Source organism: Sapajus apella, unplaced genomic scaffold (genome assembly GCF_009761245.1).
Source record: "Sapajus apella isolate SASKATOON/1434 unplaced genomic scaffold, GSC_monkey_1.0 scaffold24, whole genome shotgun sequence".
Taxonomy (NCBI): Eukaryota; Metazoa; Chordata; class Mammalia; order Primates; family Cebidae; genus Sapajus; species Sapajus apella.
The window spans coordinates 14,747,073-14,767,058 of NW_022436964.1; the positions used below are offsets into that span (position 1 = coordinate 14,747,073).

General features: G+C 40.5%; 1 protein-coding gene and 1 non-coding gene across 3 annotated transcripts in view; one reads left to right on the top strand and one right to left on the bottom strand.

Annotated features, from left to right (window-relative positions):
- The window catches only part of MAMDC2 (MAM domain containing 2), a 172,253-nt gene that overhangs the window by 91,335 nt on the left and 60,932 nt on the right, over positions 1–19,986 (bottom strand). For both annotated transcript variants that reach the window (XR_004272642.1, XM_032290933.1), the window contains exons 3-5: positions 9,713–9,984; positions 8,409–8,493; positions 5,102–5,239 (exon numbers count right to left, since the gene is read on the bottom strand). Coding sequence is in view for 1 of the 2 variants with exons in the window: in XM_032290933.1 (XP_032146824.1) it covers positions 5,102–5,239; positions 8,409–8,493; positions 9,713–9,984 (495 nt within the window). In the remaining variant the exon portion in view is untranslated. The remainder of the gene's footprint in view (positions 1–5,101; positions 5,240–8,408; positions 8,494–9,712; positions 9,985–19,986) is intronic.
- On the top strand, positions 17,512–17,618 carry LOC116559925. The gene has a single exon (XR_004272695.1). It is a non-coding gene; the product is annotated as a U6 spliceosomal RNA (small nuclear RNA).

Below are 19,986 nucleotides of genomic sequence, written 5' to 3' on the forward strand. Positions count from 1 at the left end.
AAGAAATGCATTTCCCTCATTATTTTTCCAGCAAACATCTTTTTTTGCTAAGGTATGTAGAAAATAGTAATGATCTGAGCTGTCAGTAGGTTACCTCCTGAAAGATTCTGTTTCACTTCAAAACATATGAATAAAGAAAGAAACCCATATGTGATGAATCAGAATTAAGTAAGAAAACCCTGGATAAAAATTACATCCCCTCCAGTATTCCAAAGATGTCCCACCACAATTCTTGCTGCATTATTTTAATCATTTCCATCATGAGGCAAGAATTTGGGGGCACAATACTCATTTAAAAACCTTGACTCAGTGTTTGGGACAGATTGTTAGGAACATACAAAGAAATGAAGGAAAACTCATACCCACATTGTGGTTTTCAGAAATTACATTCACTATTTCCTTTTCTGCAACACAGAGACTATCACTCTCCTGGGAAGACTTCTCTCCACCCTCTCTACAGTTCTGAAATTCCTAAGTAGGCCATTAACTTCTCTTCCACCTGCTGTTGTTCCAGTTTTTACCTGAAACAAAGGCTAAACCTACGTCCAGTATATGAATGAACACAAGATGAGCTCACATAGAGCAAAATCTGCTGTTGCAGGCAGACATCTGAACCATTTAATCTTGACTTTGCCACCCAATTGACAGAGCTCTGGGCAAATAAATATACACAGTAGAAAGCAAATATAATAAGAGAGGCAACCTCTTTCCTTTTTAGAGTATTTAAGAGTTTGTTTTGTTTTAAAGAATGATACCGATCAAATCTTTGAGTCCTATGGGCAGAACTTTTCAAATGAAATATTTTAGAATATTTTGAACTCATCGTTTTTAGCCTTATCCTCTATAGGGGAAAGATGGATCAATGCAGAGACTAAATAAATAGGTCCTGTTAAGATGACCCTTGCTCATTCCGAATCAAAATGAGAAAAGAGTGTCATGAGTCATGGAGAAATGATCCATCCACCACATGGATGAACTCCAGGCATGAGGACTTGTGTGTGTGTGTGTGTGTGTGTGTGTGTGTGTGTGCGCGCGCGCGCGCTGAGTGGGGATGTTGGCTAACACATGGGCACAATATCAGTCCAAAGGTTGAAGAGAACTTGGAGTAATGCAGGCAATCAGGCTTCTTGCTGATCCTAAGTAGGAATGCAGCCTGGGACCTAGGGCTCCTGTGCCATTATCACTTACCTTGGCATCCTTCAATACTCTCCAAACATAAAATAAACCATCCACTCTCATGCCTCTACACTTTTGCAAATGCTCTATTTGTCTCCCCCTTATCCATTTGGCCAAAGATGCTGCATTTGTCTCCCCCTTATCCATCTTCCAGTTCTGCTATTACTTCCTCTAGAGAGCCTTCTCTGTACCCCAAAACTAAGGTAATCTTTTATTTGTCTGTGGTCTCATATCATTTATCTCATACCTCTATTAGTTACGCATTGCTATGTATGCTTACAAGTTTATGTAGCATTTTGGTATTCAGATAATTTGAGAAACGCCATGATGTACATGGGCATACCACCTATATTAAAGGTGGTGAGAAATCCTGAAATAAAGAAATCTGTTTAGATTTCTTTAATGCAGGGTTTCCTTAGTTTATTTGACCACATATCACCCTTGTGCTCCATATAAGAATTAGTATACTAAAAATTGGTATTATAGGGAAGGAAGTTTTGGGAAAAGTTGGTTCCTATAAACTCTTTGAGGGTAATGAGGGTAATGGCTGTATATGTGTGTTTGTTTGTGTGTGTGTATATGTACACACACACACACACACACACACACACACATATACATATGTGTGTGTATATAAATATATCTCTCAGCTCTTTCCGTAACCCTCAGGGCAGAAATATAGTCAGAATATTCTATGGTTACAGATGAGCATGAGGAAAGACTAGGAGTATTATACACTTCAAAGGATGAATTATACTCAGGTAACATAATCAAATGGATGACTTGACACTAATCTCTTATCTGTTGCCTCTTCCAAGAAATATATGTTCTCCCCAGCCAGCTGCCTCTTGCCATCATTGAGGATGAAAATGAAACACTGAATAATCACTGAATTGGTAACACTGGTTACCCAGAGGATTTGACTTTGGAACTAATTTTTAAATGATTTGGGAAAAGTTCTCTAACGCTTCCCCATTGTTAAATTTGCATCTCTGTGCAACTGTGATAATGATACAAGAAATAATTGTCATTTTGATGCATCAGCCTTTCAAGATCCTTTCTGTTCCTTGTATTAGATTTTAAGATATGACAGAAAAATCTAAAAACTAGCCTATTGTCACACATAAGGAAAAAGTCATCTGGCTTTTCTTTCCTGAAACCCCAAGAGACTGTTAGTTGCTTCACACATTTATACAAAGCTCTCAAGAGTTGGTGACATTTTATTATTTTGAGTTAACCCAACTGTCTTTTAAAATACTCATGCAGATTCATGGACTACTTTGCCATGACTGGTTATCATTCACTCTACACAGAGCACTCACTTGTAATGTGGTTCCTACAAAGGGCCCCAAATGAGGATGGACCACTTATTTATAGGGTCAAAACCTGGGTTATGCATAGGGAAACCCCAATCTTCTGTCAATGTCAAAAGTGCTAAACAGCACTTTGGGAGGCTGAGGTGGGCGGATCACCTGAGGTCAGGAGTTCGAGACCGTTTTGCCTGCTAACATGGGGAAACTCCATCTCTACTAAAAATACAAAAATTAGCCGGGCATGGTGGTGGGCATCTGTAATCCCAGCAACTTGGGAGGCTGAGGCAGGGAGAATTGCTTGAATCCTGGAGGTGGACGTTGCAGTGGGCTGAGATTGCACCACTGCACTCAGTCTGGGCGACAGAGCGAGACTCCGTCTCAAAAACAACAACAAAAAAAGTGCTAAACCTTATACTTTTAAAGGTAGGAAGCACATAAACATGTTTTTTTTTTTTTTTCCTTGTCTCATTTCTAATGTTAGTGACCCTAGATGCATCTGAAGAAATAGTTTCTGGGGGATTCTTCTGTTTTTTTGCTTCGCCTTTTTATTCTCCATCTATTGAGGTAATCACCCTCATGTTAATCCATCCAAATACACTGCTGTGACGGTATCTCTCCCTTGCCCAAACACCTCTGTGGCCCCCCATTGTCAATAAAATAAAGTTAAAATCTCTTTCCTGGCATTTCAGCCATTTTAGAATTTGCGCCTGTGCTGCTTTTTTAGCCATCTCTCTTCCCCAGTCCATCCCTCGCAGCCGCCATCACTGTATCATTGCTCTTAGTCTTCTCTCATCTTTGCCTTTCAAAGTCATACCCATCTTTCAAATACAGTTTACTTCTTTTATCATGTTTTCTAGGACATCCAAACAATAAGGGACCTCCTTTGTTTCTGAATTCCCAGCACCTTTCTTTTTTGGTGGGGGAAGGGGACCACTCTTACAGTGCTTGACATACCACCCTTTGTTAACATCCATTTGTGGTAGAAATCTCTTTTCCTTTCTTGAAAGCATCTTCTTTGAAGTTGGGAAAGGGCCATGGAGGATCTGTCATTTTAATTGTCATTTTCCCCATTATATCTAATGCTGGGTCAAATTAATGAAAATGCTAGATCTAAAGTTGGGTTTGTTTTAAACAGGCAAGCTCCATGAGATTCCAGCCTTTTTATTTGGGGTTACTTATAAACAATTTATTCTAAGAAGCCTGAACATGTTGCAAAAGAAAGAAAACCTGTCACATGAAGGTTACAAAACAGAAATTGGCCAACTGGGTCTGACCTGCAGATGTCTTTTATTGGCCCACACTGTGATTTTAGAAAATTTTCAACAACTTTTAAAAATCTGGGTAATTCAACAAAAAATACCCCTGTCTTCCTGATCTTGAAACATCAAAAGATCTGGTAACCTGGGCTTGCATTCTCACAAAGCAGAAATTCACAGGACCTGACTAGCCTTTGCACAGGGTCCTCTGCTCTCTAGTTTGCCACAGTCGTCACCTAGCACCATATGTCATTTGCTTATACTATCTTCCTGGCTGTTATAGGAAATTTAACCTGAAACTCTAGATATAAAGAAGAAAGTAGAATAGGAACAAAGAGGTTAGGAACAATAAGGTTAGGATGAGGACTGTTCAGAGTCAAGATAAGCTGAATTATGAGCACTTTTGAAAAAGAGTTGGTGACATGGTTAAAAATATTCAGATGAAGAGAAGCTATAGCGAATGAAGAAAAATGGAAAGAACCATAAAAGGGCATAATGTCTTCAGACATGGGGACACACTGTCACTAACAGCAAATTATTGGGATGAGTATATTACCTCAATATCTATGTGTAAAGGATTGAAAGAGAAAAAGTTAACTGTTTGCAGCAGAATACAAATTCCTGTTCTTGTTCTTGTTGAAAAGCCAGCCACCAGAAGCTTCTCACTCCTTGGAAACTTTGGAGTTGAGGATGAAATGTCTTGCAACTGTGGAGAGACCTAGGCTTTTCCAAAGGGTCCAGGTGTGAGCAGTGGTAACCCACAAGTAAGCCCTTTCCCCTGTCTCTCTTCTGCTAAGGACTTCTCAAAGCTGGCTTCTCACTGGCAATACAACCTCCCCTCCCCATTTTCCTTGCAGAGAAGCAGCCTCCTTGGCCACTAGGGGGCCCTGTTGCACACCACATTCAGAACTAATCATCAGTACTGGCTCACCTCACTGCCACTTGGGAGGTTCTTAGGACCTGTTCCCAGCCTTTGATCTATTTTTAGTGAAAAGTAACCTGGGATTATTCCAGCCTTGTCTTTAGAAATGAGAAATATTAACAACAAATACACAAGAAAGTAAAGCATAATATGGAAATGTGAAAATGCAAGACTAGGCCACAGGTGAAGGAAAACATTTAATGGGGTGGCCTTCTCCTTAGCTATAGAGCTCACAGCTGCAGTTAGTCTCTACCTCACTGTAGATCCTTCCCTACTCTTCTGTGATGCCTCCTGGATCATACTGGGTTCCTACTCACCCTCCTCCCTCCTCTCTTCCCTGTTGACAGAAGCCACAGCTAGGTCAGTGGAGGAAGTGGGAGGAGACAGCAGAAACATTTATCTTGGGAAAAGGACTCCATTTGACCCCAGCTCACCCAGTTCACTCTTGAATGTGTGATCCTGTGGGAGAATGGAGTGGACATTCTGAATACTTCCTCCTCCAACAAACCAGTTCACGTTGGGATTCCAGCGGTTCACAAAGCCACAGAGATGATTTTCTTCAAAGTCACATTCTGGAAAAGGGAAACAAAAACACCTCATGGAGACGCAGTCACACCTGGGTACACCCAACCTACTACAGAGTTTGCTCTTAGATATTCAGAAGTTTCTTTTTTCCTATGCTTACTGCGACCTTTCTACCAGGACTCCTGAACAATATTGGCCAAGAAGAGAGACAGATCCTGTAATGAATCAAGATTCTAATTCATCACTGGCCCTTTGGATTGTGGCCCTTCCACTTATTAGCTATGTGACGTGGAGCATGACTTATCACTTTTTGTAGCCTCTGTTTCTCCATATGTGAAATAGGGACAAAGTTCTCATTTCATAGAGCTATTGCAAGTGTGGACAGCTCCCAGCATGGTGCCAGGCATGTGGTCAGTGCTTGATACAAATCAGCTATTTTTATCAGTCATCTCTGTCTCAAAGCACTGTTCAGGGTTATGTTCTTAGCTCTAGAAATGTTTTTCCACAATCCTTTCTTGAATCTGATGGCCCAGTCTTCCATTCTTTTCTCTTCTCATGGAGAACAAGATGCCCATAGCTGAGGGGCCTGTGTCTTAGATGTTAAAATTCTGTTTTTTAAAATAAATCATAACCCAGACAAAATAGGAAAGGCAGATATATCCTAGGTTCTGGGTCTCTTTTGTAGCTACTGAGTGGAGAAGAGAGAGAAGATAGACCCCCCCTCTTCTGCCCTTAGTGTCATTGGCATGTTTGCATGGATATATTGGTCCCCATCAACAATTGTTCCTTAAAAAGGAGCAAGAGACTCACAAGCCAGTGACTCCATTGACCCTCATAATTATGAAATTAAACTAGAATGTATAATTGTGCTGGCCATTGGCCCCCTGCTGATCCACCTTGCCCTTCTCCGTCTGATAGGTCCTACAGAGGTTGACCTACCTAGATTGTATCAACGGGCTCCCCTGCCTTCCATCTCCCTGTTGGATTCAACCAACGGAAGGTGGAAGGAGAGTAAAATCAGTGGTTTACTTGCCTAGCAGTCTCCTGGCCACGTCGCCATGGGTTGGCGAATCCTGTCAAGCAGCCCTCACCAAATAGCTATTGTTTACACGTTCTGCGAACTCCTCCTCCCTTGTTCTTTTAGAACAAAAGACGATAACAGCTTGTGAATCATCACTGTAACTAGTCCTGAGTCACAGAGCTATCCTTTGCTGGCTTCCTTTATCACTCACACCTTTGTGGTCTCTTTTGTGAGCTTCCCTCAAATTACTCAGGTTGAGTGTACCCTGTTTCCTCCTTCCTGCCAGGATCTTGACTGGTATAGTCAGCAATGTGTTTTTACATTAGCAAGCACTGAAAATTTCTAAGATTTTCATTTTCAGTGTTTTCACCACAGCGTCTGCTAACCAATGCCCTAACATTCAGTGCCAAAGGCTGCCTACGAGTAAAATAAGAAGCAAAATACTCCTCAATGTGCCCGGCTCTATTCTGAGCACTTCACATAAATTAACTTATTCAATCCTCAAAGCAGCCCTATGACATAGGCACTGTTACTAATCTCATTTTACAGATGAGGAATGAAGAGAGGCGGAGAAAGTACCCAGAAAGAAGTGAGAGCATGATCACAGAGTTTAGTAAGATAAAAGTGTTGGCATCCTTTGGTTTTAAACAAATAAGAAGTCACCACATCATTTGAAGAAATGCAATTAACATGTCTTGGATGCCCAGCACCTTATATACCAAACATTTTCATAGCCACGATCTCATTCGTTGTCCCAAGGATCCTAGGAGGGAAGCATTTTATTACCATTTTACAGGTGATGAAATAGAGGCTGAGACTCAGTAAGCTGACTGAACCAGCAGGTGGCACTCCACCAGGTATGTCTGACTGTGTGTGTCATTCACAGCCCGTGCAGATGCCAGGTGGGAGCCCAGCGCGAGGCTCAAGGAAGGGAGACTGAGCCTCACTGTACATTCAGAAAATGATCTATTTTCTTTCAGTTGCCCTGGAGACATCATTGGAAGGTCAAAACAGAGAAGTGAAACTTTAGGGAATTAGCAAAGGCTTGTTGTTCTTCAGAATCTTCCTTGACTCTCCTTTCTTTTCCCTGCCACATTCATTTAGCCTTCAAGAGCTGTCAGTGCTGAAAAATCTCTGAATTCTACTGCCTTTTTCTGATTTCACTGCTAATCCAATATTACCTTCATTATGTCCCCTCTGTAAGATCACAGCCACTTCCTAGGGGTTTTCCCACCTGCTATGTATTTTCCCTGTACCCAACTCATTTTCCACATGGCAGCTGGAGTCATGTGAAAATGCAGCTGCACACTTCTCCTCTGCTGGCTGACCTACATGATTCGGCAAGTCCAAGCTCCACATTCTGCACCCACGCTCTTCCAACACAAACTCCCTTAGCAGTCCTGGTCTTCATCTCAAACACCTTGCTTAGCCTCTTACCTTTGCCTGAACCTGCACTGTCCTTTCTCCCCACAGGGGTCTGACCTTAGAGAACCCTTGCCTTCCTACCCTGCACCTCCACTTAACTAAATTCTTCTTCTTGAAACTCCAGCTCCAATGCATTTTCCCTATTTAGTCCTCTCCAATTTTCTCTCCTCCACCCCGCACCTCCGCGCATAGCTTGTCCTTCCTCAGCAGTATTTATCATATATAGAACGAGCTCCAGTGTAGACAAATAGAAACTGAACCACCATAGGACAGGGATTATCCTTTCTTTGTTCCCTCTTGGAAGCTGGCACATATAAGACAGCCAACCAGCTCTGTCAAGTGAAATCTAAGTGACAACTGTGATTATTAAGATGAGGGCAGTGGTGTGCCAAGAGAAAAATGGGCAAAGGAGGCCAAACAATGTCTGATTTTCTGGCACATGCTTCAAAAAGCTGACTTTCCAGCAATTTGTAAATTATTTTAATCAGAACATGCCGAGGTTAAAGGTGGAAGCTCTGAAGTTACAGTTGCTGCATCTATATTTCTTTCCTTAATCCAGACGGTCCAGGCAAATTCTAATGAGCCTTCCCACACTAAAGACAAACAACATACAGCATTCAAGGGAACCGAGCAAAGAATTTAAACCGGTATGCATTATGCAGTGCATTCTATAAAATACTTGGTCTTTGAATTAATTCAGTTCCCTCTGGCATCAGTAGCTTTTAGAAAAAGATTCACAATTTGATTCAATGAAAATGAAGCCTACTCACCAATACAGTAGCTGGTTGTCATCTTGATTTCAAACAGTGCAATGCTGGCCGTGGTTCCCTGTCCTAGTACACCTTCTATTAAAATCTGTACAACATATGGGGAAGAAGGGGAGTTAGATTTCAGAACATCATGTTTCCTTGGTTCAGTATCTCAGCTATTAGTCTGGAGCTGTTTTGCCATTCAAGGCAAAACAGGATGGTTAGTACCAGCTAATTGCTATTGGATACCAATTTCACTATGGAGTTTGCCAAAAGAGTGTGTGTATATGTACGTGTGCATGTGGATGTGCACATAAACACATACATCAAAACTTCGAGTAGAAGCTCAGAGTCAGCCGTCTTCTCTTCTATTGCTATCCCAACCACCAGCATCTCCAGTGTTTGTGGTGATAGCACTTGTGATCCTGTTTCTGAAAGTAATCACTTCTTCTCCTGTGGTTTTAGCCCTATATTCTGCAACTATGCTGGCAGATTTAGGAGGCGATAACTTCTGGGAGGATGTTGTGAAAGAGGGAACTCAGAGGCCCCGTGCTCCATCCTCAACCAACTGCCTGACATGGAAGGACTCCAAACAGAGAAGGGGTATTGGAGAGTAAAGAATTTCAAGCTTTTCAAAGAAGCAGCAGGATGGGATTGGGAGCTGAAGGGTGGATGAGGAATGGAGAACATTTTCATGATGGCTCCATTGTGTCCTCAATGAAATATTCTCAATAAACATCACACTTCATGGCCAGGTGTGTCCAGATCCCATCCTCCTTCCTTATCCAATCTACACCCAGCTTCACCTTACATTCTCTATCCTCCTTTTCCAGGACTCCTGAAGAAACAATTTCCCTCTTTGAAAAGGAAATGGAACATGCCCTTTAAGTATCTTTTCTCTTTTAAAGTGTTTTCATTTTTTTATTATAATGTTTTGTTCAAAATTTGCAGCAAAGAAACCATTAAGAAGATAAATAAACACATAGCACACACGATTTAGAAGGATGAAATAAAATGATAGGAAATGAGAATACTCCCTAAAGCCATAGAAAATCTATTTCCAATGAAGAGGTTGTTTTAAGCCCCATTTAGATTTCTACAGAAGGCTCATTTAAACAGATGGGGAAGAAATCTTGGAAGAAGCTCTTTTAAGGAATAAACGAAATGTTAATTTCCATTGCTAATATTCTTCTATGGTATGCATCCTATGAAACATCACATCATTATCTAGGAGATAACTTCCACGTCAGAAATTTTCATAAGATTTTAGAATAGTAAAAAGCACAGGTAATAAGCCCTAGATCTTTCTCCTAAACTCTACCTACCTTGAATTTCTTGGAACTGTTTTGCAAATCCAAGCTGGCTATGAGCCAGCTGTCTGAAGGTTCTTTTGCTGACCAAAGCAAGCGATCAAAGCTTTCATCTTCAAATCTCATGTAGAGGTTCAGCTGGCTGGGATCTGACAGAGACTCAGAGGACGCGGTTATCTGGTAGACCAAGCGGAGGCAGCTCCATTCCTCAGCCTGTAAGTCAGAACTTAGCAGCACAGCTTTCTCCCCCTGCTTGCCAAAGGAGGTATCCACGTAAATGTAATGACCTGGAAAGAGAAAGGAACACAGGCAAAGAATCGATTTTTTGTTTGCAACTTAGGAAAATATGCAACTGCAGTCCAGTAAGTCTGTGGGCAGATAAGCTTGCAGATATATTTTGTCAACCCACTGAAAGTTGACTAAACATTGGATTATGGATCTCTTTTGAAAAAATGAGAAAGTCTGGCAACACTGAAGCCATGTTACCAGATGATGACAACAGGCTGGAGCTGAGCGGTGTTGCATCTTCTCAGAGGGTGGCATGTGGTTTCTACTTTGTACTTTGTCGTAACTGCCATCACTCCTTCTTCACTCCTGACACTGAAGCCGAGTGTCTCTGCCTTTTATTCTTTTACACCAGGTCCCCTTAGCACCTTGCATTCATCTCCCTCGTGCCCACAGGCACATGTGTCTGCAGGCTGAGGGGCATCAGAATCAGAAGAGCAGCATGACTGCAGACAGATTTATTAGGTGGACTCAGCCTTCTCCTTACATAGCTTTCCCCATACCTAATGCTTCAGTCTGCATTTAACTTGCATCATTATGTAGACTGAAATGATTTGGTTACCTTAGCCTGGATCTTGGGACCTAGGCAGACAAAATACATTGTAAGCTATTTTTAATTAGGAATAAGACTTCCTTCCCTTGACTCTTCCATGACCACATTTCATAGTTCTGAGAACTAAATGAGGAAACATTTGCAAAACATGTAGCACAGGGCTGGGAAAGCACTGGACACTGGGACTAGCAATCATCCTTGCTTCTCCTCTCTCCTCTCTTCTTTTGCATTCCCTCTTTCCTCCTTTCTCCTCCTCCTCCTCTCTTGTCTTCTCCTCTCCTCCTCCATTCCTTTTCCTCTGTTCATTCTCCTTCCCTCCTCCTTCCTGTCTCTCTCTACCCTCCTAATATTGACAAGTGCTTTCTGCTGGCTGTAAAGGATATGAAAAGCATTTCTATAAAAAAAGGCAGGACACTGAAGCTGAGAACCCTAACTCGAGCCTTCCAAATCCCCCTCTGGCCATCTGGTTACCTATATCAATGATCCTATTGGCTGTGGGTCTTTGGGGACTCCCTGGGTCTTTCTGGCCTGTAGATTCTCATGCTTTCATGGAGGTTCCCACATTCTTGGCTGTAATTTAACCTTCTATCTGTCATCCTTCGGCCTCCCTAACACTAAACTCTTACTAGAAAGGACTTGGAAAGCTTCTTTGTTTTGCTTGATGGTCTTCAGCCTGCCCTCCCATGCTTGTTGTCTCAAACGCCTATCTCAGCCTGGATCCTTATCTCTGTAGGGAGTGCCAGCAGGCCAGCTGGAACTCAGCTGGCACCCATCCTCACATGGGGGACACAGTTAGGGCACTGTCTTCAGGGAGTCTTGCTTGCTGACTGAAGGGTTTCAAGATCAAGATCGAACCCTCCCTGGCAATCTGGGTGCAAATAGTAATTGCTTCTAGGTGCCAACCCAGGCACCTTCATGGAGAAATCTGGCCCTTGCAGCAATTGCTGCCACCACCATAGCTCCCATATACAGGCAACACTTACTGCAATACAGCCCTAGGTACTGTTCTACATGCTTCATGCACATTTCCGAGGTGAAGGGCCCATTGGGTTTGACTGTTCTAAGCTGGGGCTCTTGAGGCCAACCCTTTTTGGATAAAAGTGCTGCTTCTTGTGGCATGAGGAATGTATTAGTGCCATTATCTTCCGCGCTTTTTGCTACTGCCCCAAAAGAAAGGACTTCAAGGCCAGGCATGGTGGCTCATGCTTGTAACTCCAGCACTTTGGAGGCTGAGATCTCTTGACTTCGGGCAGATCACGAGGTCAAGAGATCGAGACCATCCTGGCCAACATGGTGAAACCCCGTCTCTAATAAAAATACAAAAAAATTAGCTGGGCATGGTAGTGTGCACCTGTAGTCCCAGCTACTAGGGAGGCTGAGGCAGGAGAATTGCTTGAAATCAGAAAACAGAAGTTGCAGTGAGCTGGGATTGTGCCACTGCACCCCAGCCTGGTGATAGAGCAAGACTCCATCTCAAAATAAATAAATAATGGACTTCAAACAGGCTGGACTGGGGAAGACCATGTAAGTACCTCAAACCTTTTCTGAGGAAGAAGAGAGTCGGAACATGGAGTATAAAAGAGGAAAGAAACAAAGACCTCACTGTGTCCTATCGACATTCACATCAAACACTAACTTTGCTGCCATGGGAGGCTCAATTTTCCCTGGGCACTTCCCCAGCCTCCCCTGTTCTCTCCCTCTTTTTCCTTTCCCCACTCTAGAAGGGGACAACTCAAAGCAGTGCTCTTAAAGTTGAGCCCAGAGTCACCTGGAAATCTTTTTCAACTACAGGTCGCCAGGCGTTTGAGTTTCCAATCCAGTAGGGCTGGGGTGATGCTGCATTTCTAACAGATTGCATTTCTTAGAAGTTCCAGGTGACGCTGATGCTGTTGGTCTTTGATAACTGCTGACTTACAATGTATGTCAGGTAAATAGGGCTCATTCTCCAACCACCTCTCATCTACCAAACAAAATGCAGTCTCCTGTAGTATGTGAAGGAGGGAGGAGACAGCTCTGCTGGAGGATACAACTCGAATGTAAGTAAATGCGGGTTACAGCAGGTGCACAGAGTCCAGCTGCTGGTGAGTATCTTGACTCTTCAGTTAGTGCCATAAAAAAATTCTCTTGACATTCTCTCACTAGATCAGATTTTACTATAAGCTTGCTAATGTTCTCTTGTCAAGAGTCTTTGAGGCACACACTATATAAAATGTACTATTTAAAATACCTAGATTTTATTCTGTGTGATGAGAGTTGGTGCTATTTGCTGAGTGATTTTGACAGCCACAAACATAGGTTATTTTAAAATATTGGAATTTTGCATTTAATGATTTTTTTTTACATCATGCCATGTGGATGTGTTTATTAGCTGCTTCACAGTCCATGCAAAGATATATCTACCCAGCTGACTGGATGCAATCCACTCAGCAGAATGATATACTTTCCTAGACCAAATCACTACTGTGAACATGCCTATCAGCTGCATTACAGTCCATGCAAAGATGTATCTACCCAGCTGATAGGACACAATCCACTCAGCAGAAAGATGCATTTTCCTAGACCTAATCATCAGCCCAAGCACCACCCACCTCCACTATCACTGCCACCTTCAAGGCGAATTTTCTAAATTAATCATTACATTTTTCAAGCCTGCTCTGGATACAGCCTTAGAATCCTTCTAAACATAGTGCTCCATGTAGCTACTGCCAATCAATCAGAGTTGGCACTTGAGTTGAAACAACTTGTTTTCCCTACTTGTGGCTTCCGTGTAAAGATAGATTTTGTGGACATGTTACAGCTAGATTGAACTAGAAGGAACACGGTATATTTTGAAGAAGTTTTAGAAAATAGAGGATGAGGAAGATATTGATGTCAAGGATGTTGCCTTTCCCTGCCTTGTCACTAATAAAATTGCTATTCTAGAATCAATGTGTGAGTTCTTTTCACTTAAAAAGAATCATTTTACCACAGAGGGAATTAATGAAGTTTTCTTTGTGTGTAAAATGTTTTCTTTATTCCATCTTAAACAGACTGATATTTGGAAGTTAACTTTAGACATAATTAACATTCCATAGTATTCACCCTTTTAATACAATTCAGAGGTTTTTAGGATATTCACAAAGTTGTACACCATCACTACTATCTAATTCCAGGATATTTTCATCATAACCCCAAAAGGAAATCCTGTATCCATTAGCAGTCATCCCTCATTCGCCCTGCCCTCAGCCTCTGGAAACCATGAATCTACTTTCTGTCTGCTTGAATTTGCTAATTCTGGAAACTTTATATAAATAGAATTACACGTGTCCCTTTGTTACTAGCTTCTTTCACCTAGCATAGTATTTTCAAGGTTCATCCATGTTGTAGCATATACTAGAATTTCATTCCTTTTTGGGGCTAAAATTCTATTCTATGGATGTATCATATTTTACTTATTCATTTATTAGTTGATGGACATTTGGATTGTCTCTGCTTTTCGACTATTCTGAATAATGCTGCCATGAGCATGTTTATGAAAGTGTTTTTGTATGCAAAAATTTCAGTTCTCTTAAGTGTATGCCTTAGGAGTGAAACTGTTAGGAGACATGAAAATTCTATGTTTAACATTTTGAGGAACTGCCAAACTGCTTTCTCAAGTGGTTGTATCATTTACATTTCCACCAGCAATGTATGAGAGCTCCGGTTTCGCTACATCCTCAGCAACACTTGTTATTGCCCATCTTTTTTTTACTGTAGTGATCCTAAGAGATGTGAGGTGATTTCTGAGTATGCTTCTGATTTGCATTTCTTGAGTGAGTAATGACGTAGAGCATCTTTCATGTGCTCTTTGACCATTAAGGTACATCTACTTTGGAGAAACGTCCATTCAAATCCTTTGTCCATTTTAAAAATTGGATTCTCTTTTTATTGTTGAGTTATAAGAGGTTTTATCAATTCTGGATAATAGATCTTATGAGATAAATGATTTACAAATATATTTTCCCATTCTGTGCTTTGTCTTTTCACTTTTTTTTTTTTTTTTAATGCAGATTGAGTCTCACTCTGTCTCCCAGGCTGGAGTGCAGAGGCTCAATCTTAGCTCACTGCAACCTCCGCCTCCCAGGTTCAAGTAATTCTCCTACCTCAGCCTCCCAAGTAGCTGGGACTACACGTGTGTGCCACTACATGGGCTAATTTTTTGTACTTTGGTAGAGATGGGGTTTCACCATGTTGTACAGGCTGGACTTGAACTTCTGAGCTCAGGCAATCTGCCCAACTTGGCCTCCCAAAATGATAGGATTACAGGTATGAGTCACCATGCCCAGCCAGCTTTTCACCTTTTCTTATGGTGTCCTTCGAAATATAAAATTTTTAAATTTTGATGAAGTTTAATTTTCTGATTTTAGTTTTTTTTTCTTCACAACCTTTGGCATCATAGCTAAGAAGCCATTCTCTAACTTAAGGTCATGAAGATCTGCAGTTTTTTTTTTTCTTTTTTTTTGGGTCTCAGAGTTTTATTGTTTTAGCTTTTACATATAGATCTTTGATATAATTTTTGCCCATTGAATTTTCTTGCCATCACTGTTGAAATTAATTGAGGATAGACATGGGGTTTATTTCTGGACTTCTCAATTTGATTCTATTGATCTATGTCTATTCTTATGCCAGTACCATAGAGTCCTACTTACTGTAGCTGTGTAGTATATTTTGAAATTGGGAAGTATGAGTCCTCTGACTTCATACTCCTTTTCAAGATCATTTTGACTATTCAGTGTCCCTTGTATTTCTATATAAATTTAAAGATCAAAATGAGAATAATGTAAAACACCATAAAGTTAACTGTTTTAACAATATTCCTTCATTTTTCTTGAATACATGCTCCTAAACATTGTAAGACTTTGGTTAACTTCCAGAGTTTTTTAAAAGTTGATTTTGATCATTTCTACGGGTGTTCTCATTGCTTTTATGGGGAGAAAATTCTGTGAGGTCCTTACTCCACCATTCCTGCTGACATGCTACTTTTTCTCATCTTTTAAAACCAATAAGAATATAAAGCAATGTTTCAGAGATGTTAAACAAAACAAATAAGAAAAAGGCAAAGAAGGGCAGAAATCACAAGGGGATTGGGAGGTTGACTGTGATGCATCAGACCAGGGATCTGGGGGAGGTTTACCAACCATAGTGTTGGAGATATGACATCCTCAGAGGAGAGGGAAGGATCCACTTCAAATATGGCTGCTTAGGCAACTGGGACTGATTTACGAGACATTTATTAGAGATGATAAAATCTTTATAAGGGGTCAGACAAGGGCCATAAAATTCTAAAACTTCCAAATAGATTTGTTTTTAAAGTAAGTCAGCAATCAAAAACAATCATTAAGCCATCTTGCCAAAAAGTACAGACTCCACGTGCCCTAGGGTCTGAACATGTCTCCTTGTCACATGCAGGCATGAGAAAACAACAGAAAAACTTGCTTTTCTGTTTAAGTGAAGTCAAGCCATAAAGAACTGGGTCTTGAAGTCATGTTCAATTGCTGGATATATCTGCATAGCCAGAACTCAATGTACAGATAACTTTTAATAGCCATGGCACAGCATGATAGGTCTAAGCCCCAGGCCATCACTGTGGCAGTGTGTTCAGGGCACAAATCACAGGGGGCTTCTTTCACCCATGGAATTTTATTAGCTAAAGAATGCTGACTGCTTGGTCCTTCAGGTGTGACAATCATGATGGGGTGACTGTGTAGTGCAGTGGACCCTACTCAGGATTTGTAAATTATAACCTAGGTTTAAAACCTTACATGCGCGTGCGCGCGCGCGCACACACACACACACACACACACACACACACACACACACACACACACAATCACTGGCTTCTTTATTTTCAAAATGGGAATAAAAGAAGAGAGCTACTTTACATATACATTCAATATGAGGAAAATCAATGTACTTAGAAAAAAACAAACCAACTAAAAACAATCTAACCACTAGTACTAATACTGCTACTACTGCTACTACACACACACACACACACACACACACACACGAAATATATTTTTCAAATGAATAACCACTAAATGGAATCTATTTCATCTAATGGTTATATAAGGATGTACTTCCATGCAGAAAGAAAAACTGGCCATGTTATACATAAAAATGGCATAAGACGTAGAAAACCATGTGTACAATACTTTGTAATTTAAGGAACTTTTAAGAGCAATTTTGACAGTGTATAATTTTCACCTTTTGTGCTCACTTTAGACTGCGAAACTGAAATGAGACATGACTTCATAACTATAAGGCTGATGTCAGAACCTGATAGAATGATGTACAGCCATACATCACTTAATGATGAAGACAGGTTCTGAGAAATCATCATCAGGCAATTTTGTCATCATGCAAGTATTACAGAGTGTGCTTCATGAACCTAGATGTGGAGGCTACTACACACGTAGGCTATATGGGACAGCTTATTACTCCTTTGCTACAAACCTGTAACAGTATATTACTGTACTGAATACTGTAGGAAATTGAAAAACACAATGATAAATATTTGTGCATCTAAACACACCTAAACAGAGACAAGATATTGTAAAAATACAGCATAAAAGATAAGAAATGGTACATCTATATAGGGCACTAACTTGCAAGTGGGGTAGGTAAGTCACTCAGCAGAAAGGGAGTGTGAAGTCCTAGGATATAGCTATATACTACTGTAGACTTAAAAACACTGTATACTTAGGCAATACACAATTTATAGAAAATATTTTTCTTTCTTCAATAATGAATTAACCTTAGTTTATTGTAACTTTATAAATTAAAAAATGTTTTAACACTTGGCTCTTTTGTAACTCTTAGCTTAAAAGACAAACACACTGTACAGCACTATGTAAAATATTTTCTTTCCTTATGTCCTTATTATATGAGATTTTTTTCATATTTTACTCTTTTAACTTATTTTACTTTTCAAACTTTTTGTTAAAAACAAAGATGCGTGCTTGCTTTGGCAGCACATATACTAAAACTGGAATGATACAGAGACGATTAGCATGGACCCTGCGCAAGGATGACACGCAAATTTGTGAAGTGTTCCATATTTTTCAGCAACCCTTACCGTTCTTCAGCCACTGCAGGTGATCCCCAGGCAAGCAGGACCTGGAGTGGACCTCAGCAGTCCTACAGCAGAGGGGCCAGACTGTTAGATGGAAAACTAAGAAACAGAAAGAAATAACTTAATCATCAACAAACTGGATGTCCACAAAGATGGGAAGAAACCAGCGCAAAAAGGATGAAAACACCCAAAAACAGAATGCCTCTCCTCCTCTAAGGAATCACAACTCCTCACCAGCAAGGGAACAAGGCTGGATGGAGAATGAGTCTGATGAATTGACAGAATAAGGCTTCAGAAGGTGGGTAATAACAAACTTCACTGAGCTAAAAGAACATGTTCTAACCCAATGCAAAGGAACTAAGAACCTTGAGAAAAAGGTTTGACAAAATGCTAACAAGAATAAACAGCTTGGAGAGGAATATAAGTGAATTGATAGAGCTGAAAAAATATAAGAACTTCGTGAAGCATACAAAAGTTTCAACAGCTGAACTGACCAAGCAGAAGAAAGGATATCAGAGGTAGAAGATCAACTCAATGAAATAAAATGAGAAGGCAAGATTAGAGAAAAAAGAGTGAAAAGAAATGAGCAAAGCCTCCAAGAAATATGGGACTATATGAAAAGACCTAATCTACGTTTGATAGGTATACCTGAATGTGATGGAGAGAATGAATTCAAGCTGGAAAACACTCTTCAGGATATTATCCAGGAAAACTTTCTCAACCTAGCAAGGCAGACCAATATTCAAGTCCAGGAAATACAGAGAACACCACAAAGATATTCCTCAAGAACAGCAACCCCAAGGCACAAAATTGTCAGATTTACCAGTGTTGAAATGAAGGAGAAAATGCTAAGGGCAGCCAGAGAGAAAGGTCGGGTTACCCACAAAGGGAAGCCCATCAGACTCACAGTGGATCTCTCAGCAGAAGCCCTACAAGCCAGAAGAGACGGGGGGCAATATCCAACATCCTTAAAGAAAAGAACTTTCAACCTAGATTTTCATATCCAGCCAAACTAAGCTTCACAAGCGAAGGAGAAATAAAATCCTTTACAAACAAGCAATTACTCAGAGATTTATCACCACCAGGCCTGCTTTACAAGAGCTCCTGAAAGAAGCACTAAACATGGAAAGGAACAGCAAGTACCAGCCACTCCAAAAACATACCAAATGGTAAAGAGCATTGACACAATGAAGAAACTGCATCAACTAACAGGCAAAACAGCCAGCTACCATCAAAATGGCAGGATCAAAATCACACATAACAATATTAACCCTAAATGTAAAAGGGCCAAATGCCCCAATCAAAAGACACAGACTGGCAAATTGGATAAAAAGCCAAAACCTATCAGTGTGCTGTATCCACGAAACCCATCTCACATGCAAGGATATACATAGGCTCAAAATAAAGGGATGGAGGAAGATTTACCAAGAACATGGAGAGCAAAAAAAAAAAAAAGCAGGAGTTGCAATTCTAATCTCTGATAAAATAGGCTTTAAACCAACAAAGATCAGAGGAGACAAAGGAGGACATTACATAATGTTAAAAGGATCAATGCAACAAGAAGAGCTAACGATCCTAAATGTATACGGACCCAATACAGGAGTACCCAGCTACATAAAGCAAGTTCATAATGACTTACAAAGAGACTTAGACTCCCACATGATAACAACAGGAGACTTTAACACCCCACTGTCATTATTAGACAGATCAATGAGACAGAAAATTAACAAGGATATCCAGGACTTGAACTCAGACCTGGACCAAGCAAACCTAATGGACATTTACAGAACTCTCCACGCCAAATCCACAGAATATACATTCTTTTCAGCACCACATCACACCTACTCTAAAATTGACCACATAATTGGAAGTAAATCACTCCTCAGCAAATGCAAAAGAACAGAAATCATAACACTCACTCAGACCACAGTGCAATCAAGGTAGAACTCATAATTCAGAAACTAACTCAGAACCGCACAGCTTCATGGAAACTGAACAACTGGCTCTTGAATGTTGACTGGATAAACAATGAAATGAAGACAGAAATAAAGATGTTCTTCAAAACCAACGAGAATGAAGACACAACATACCAGAATCTCTGGGACACATTTAAAGCAGCATCTAGAGGAAAATATATTGCAATAAATGCCCACATGAGAAGCAAGGAAAGATCTAAAATCGACACTCTATCGTCAAAATTGAGAGCTAAAGGAGCAAGAACAAAAAACCTCAAAACCTAGCAGAAGACAAGAAATAACTAAGATCAGAGCAGAACTGAAGGAGATACAGACACAAAAAACCCTTCAAAAAATCAATAAATCCAGGAGCTGGTTTTTTGAAAAGATCAACAAAATAGAC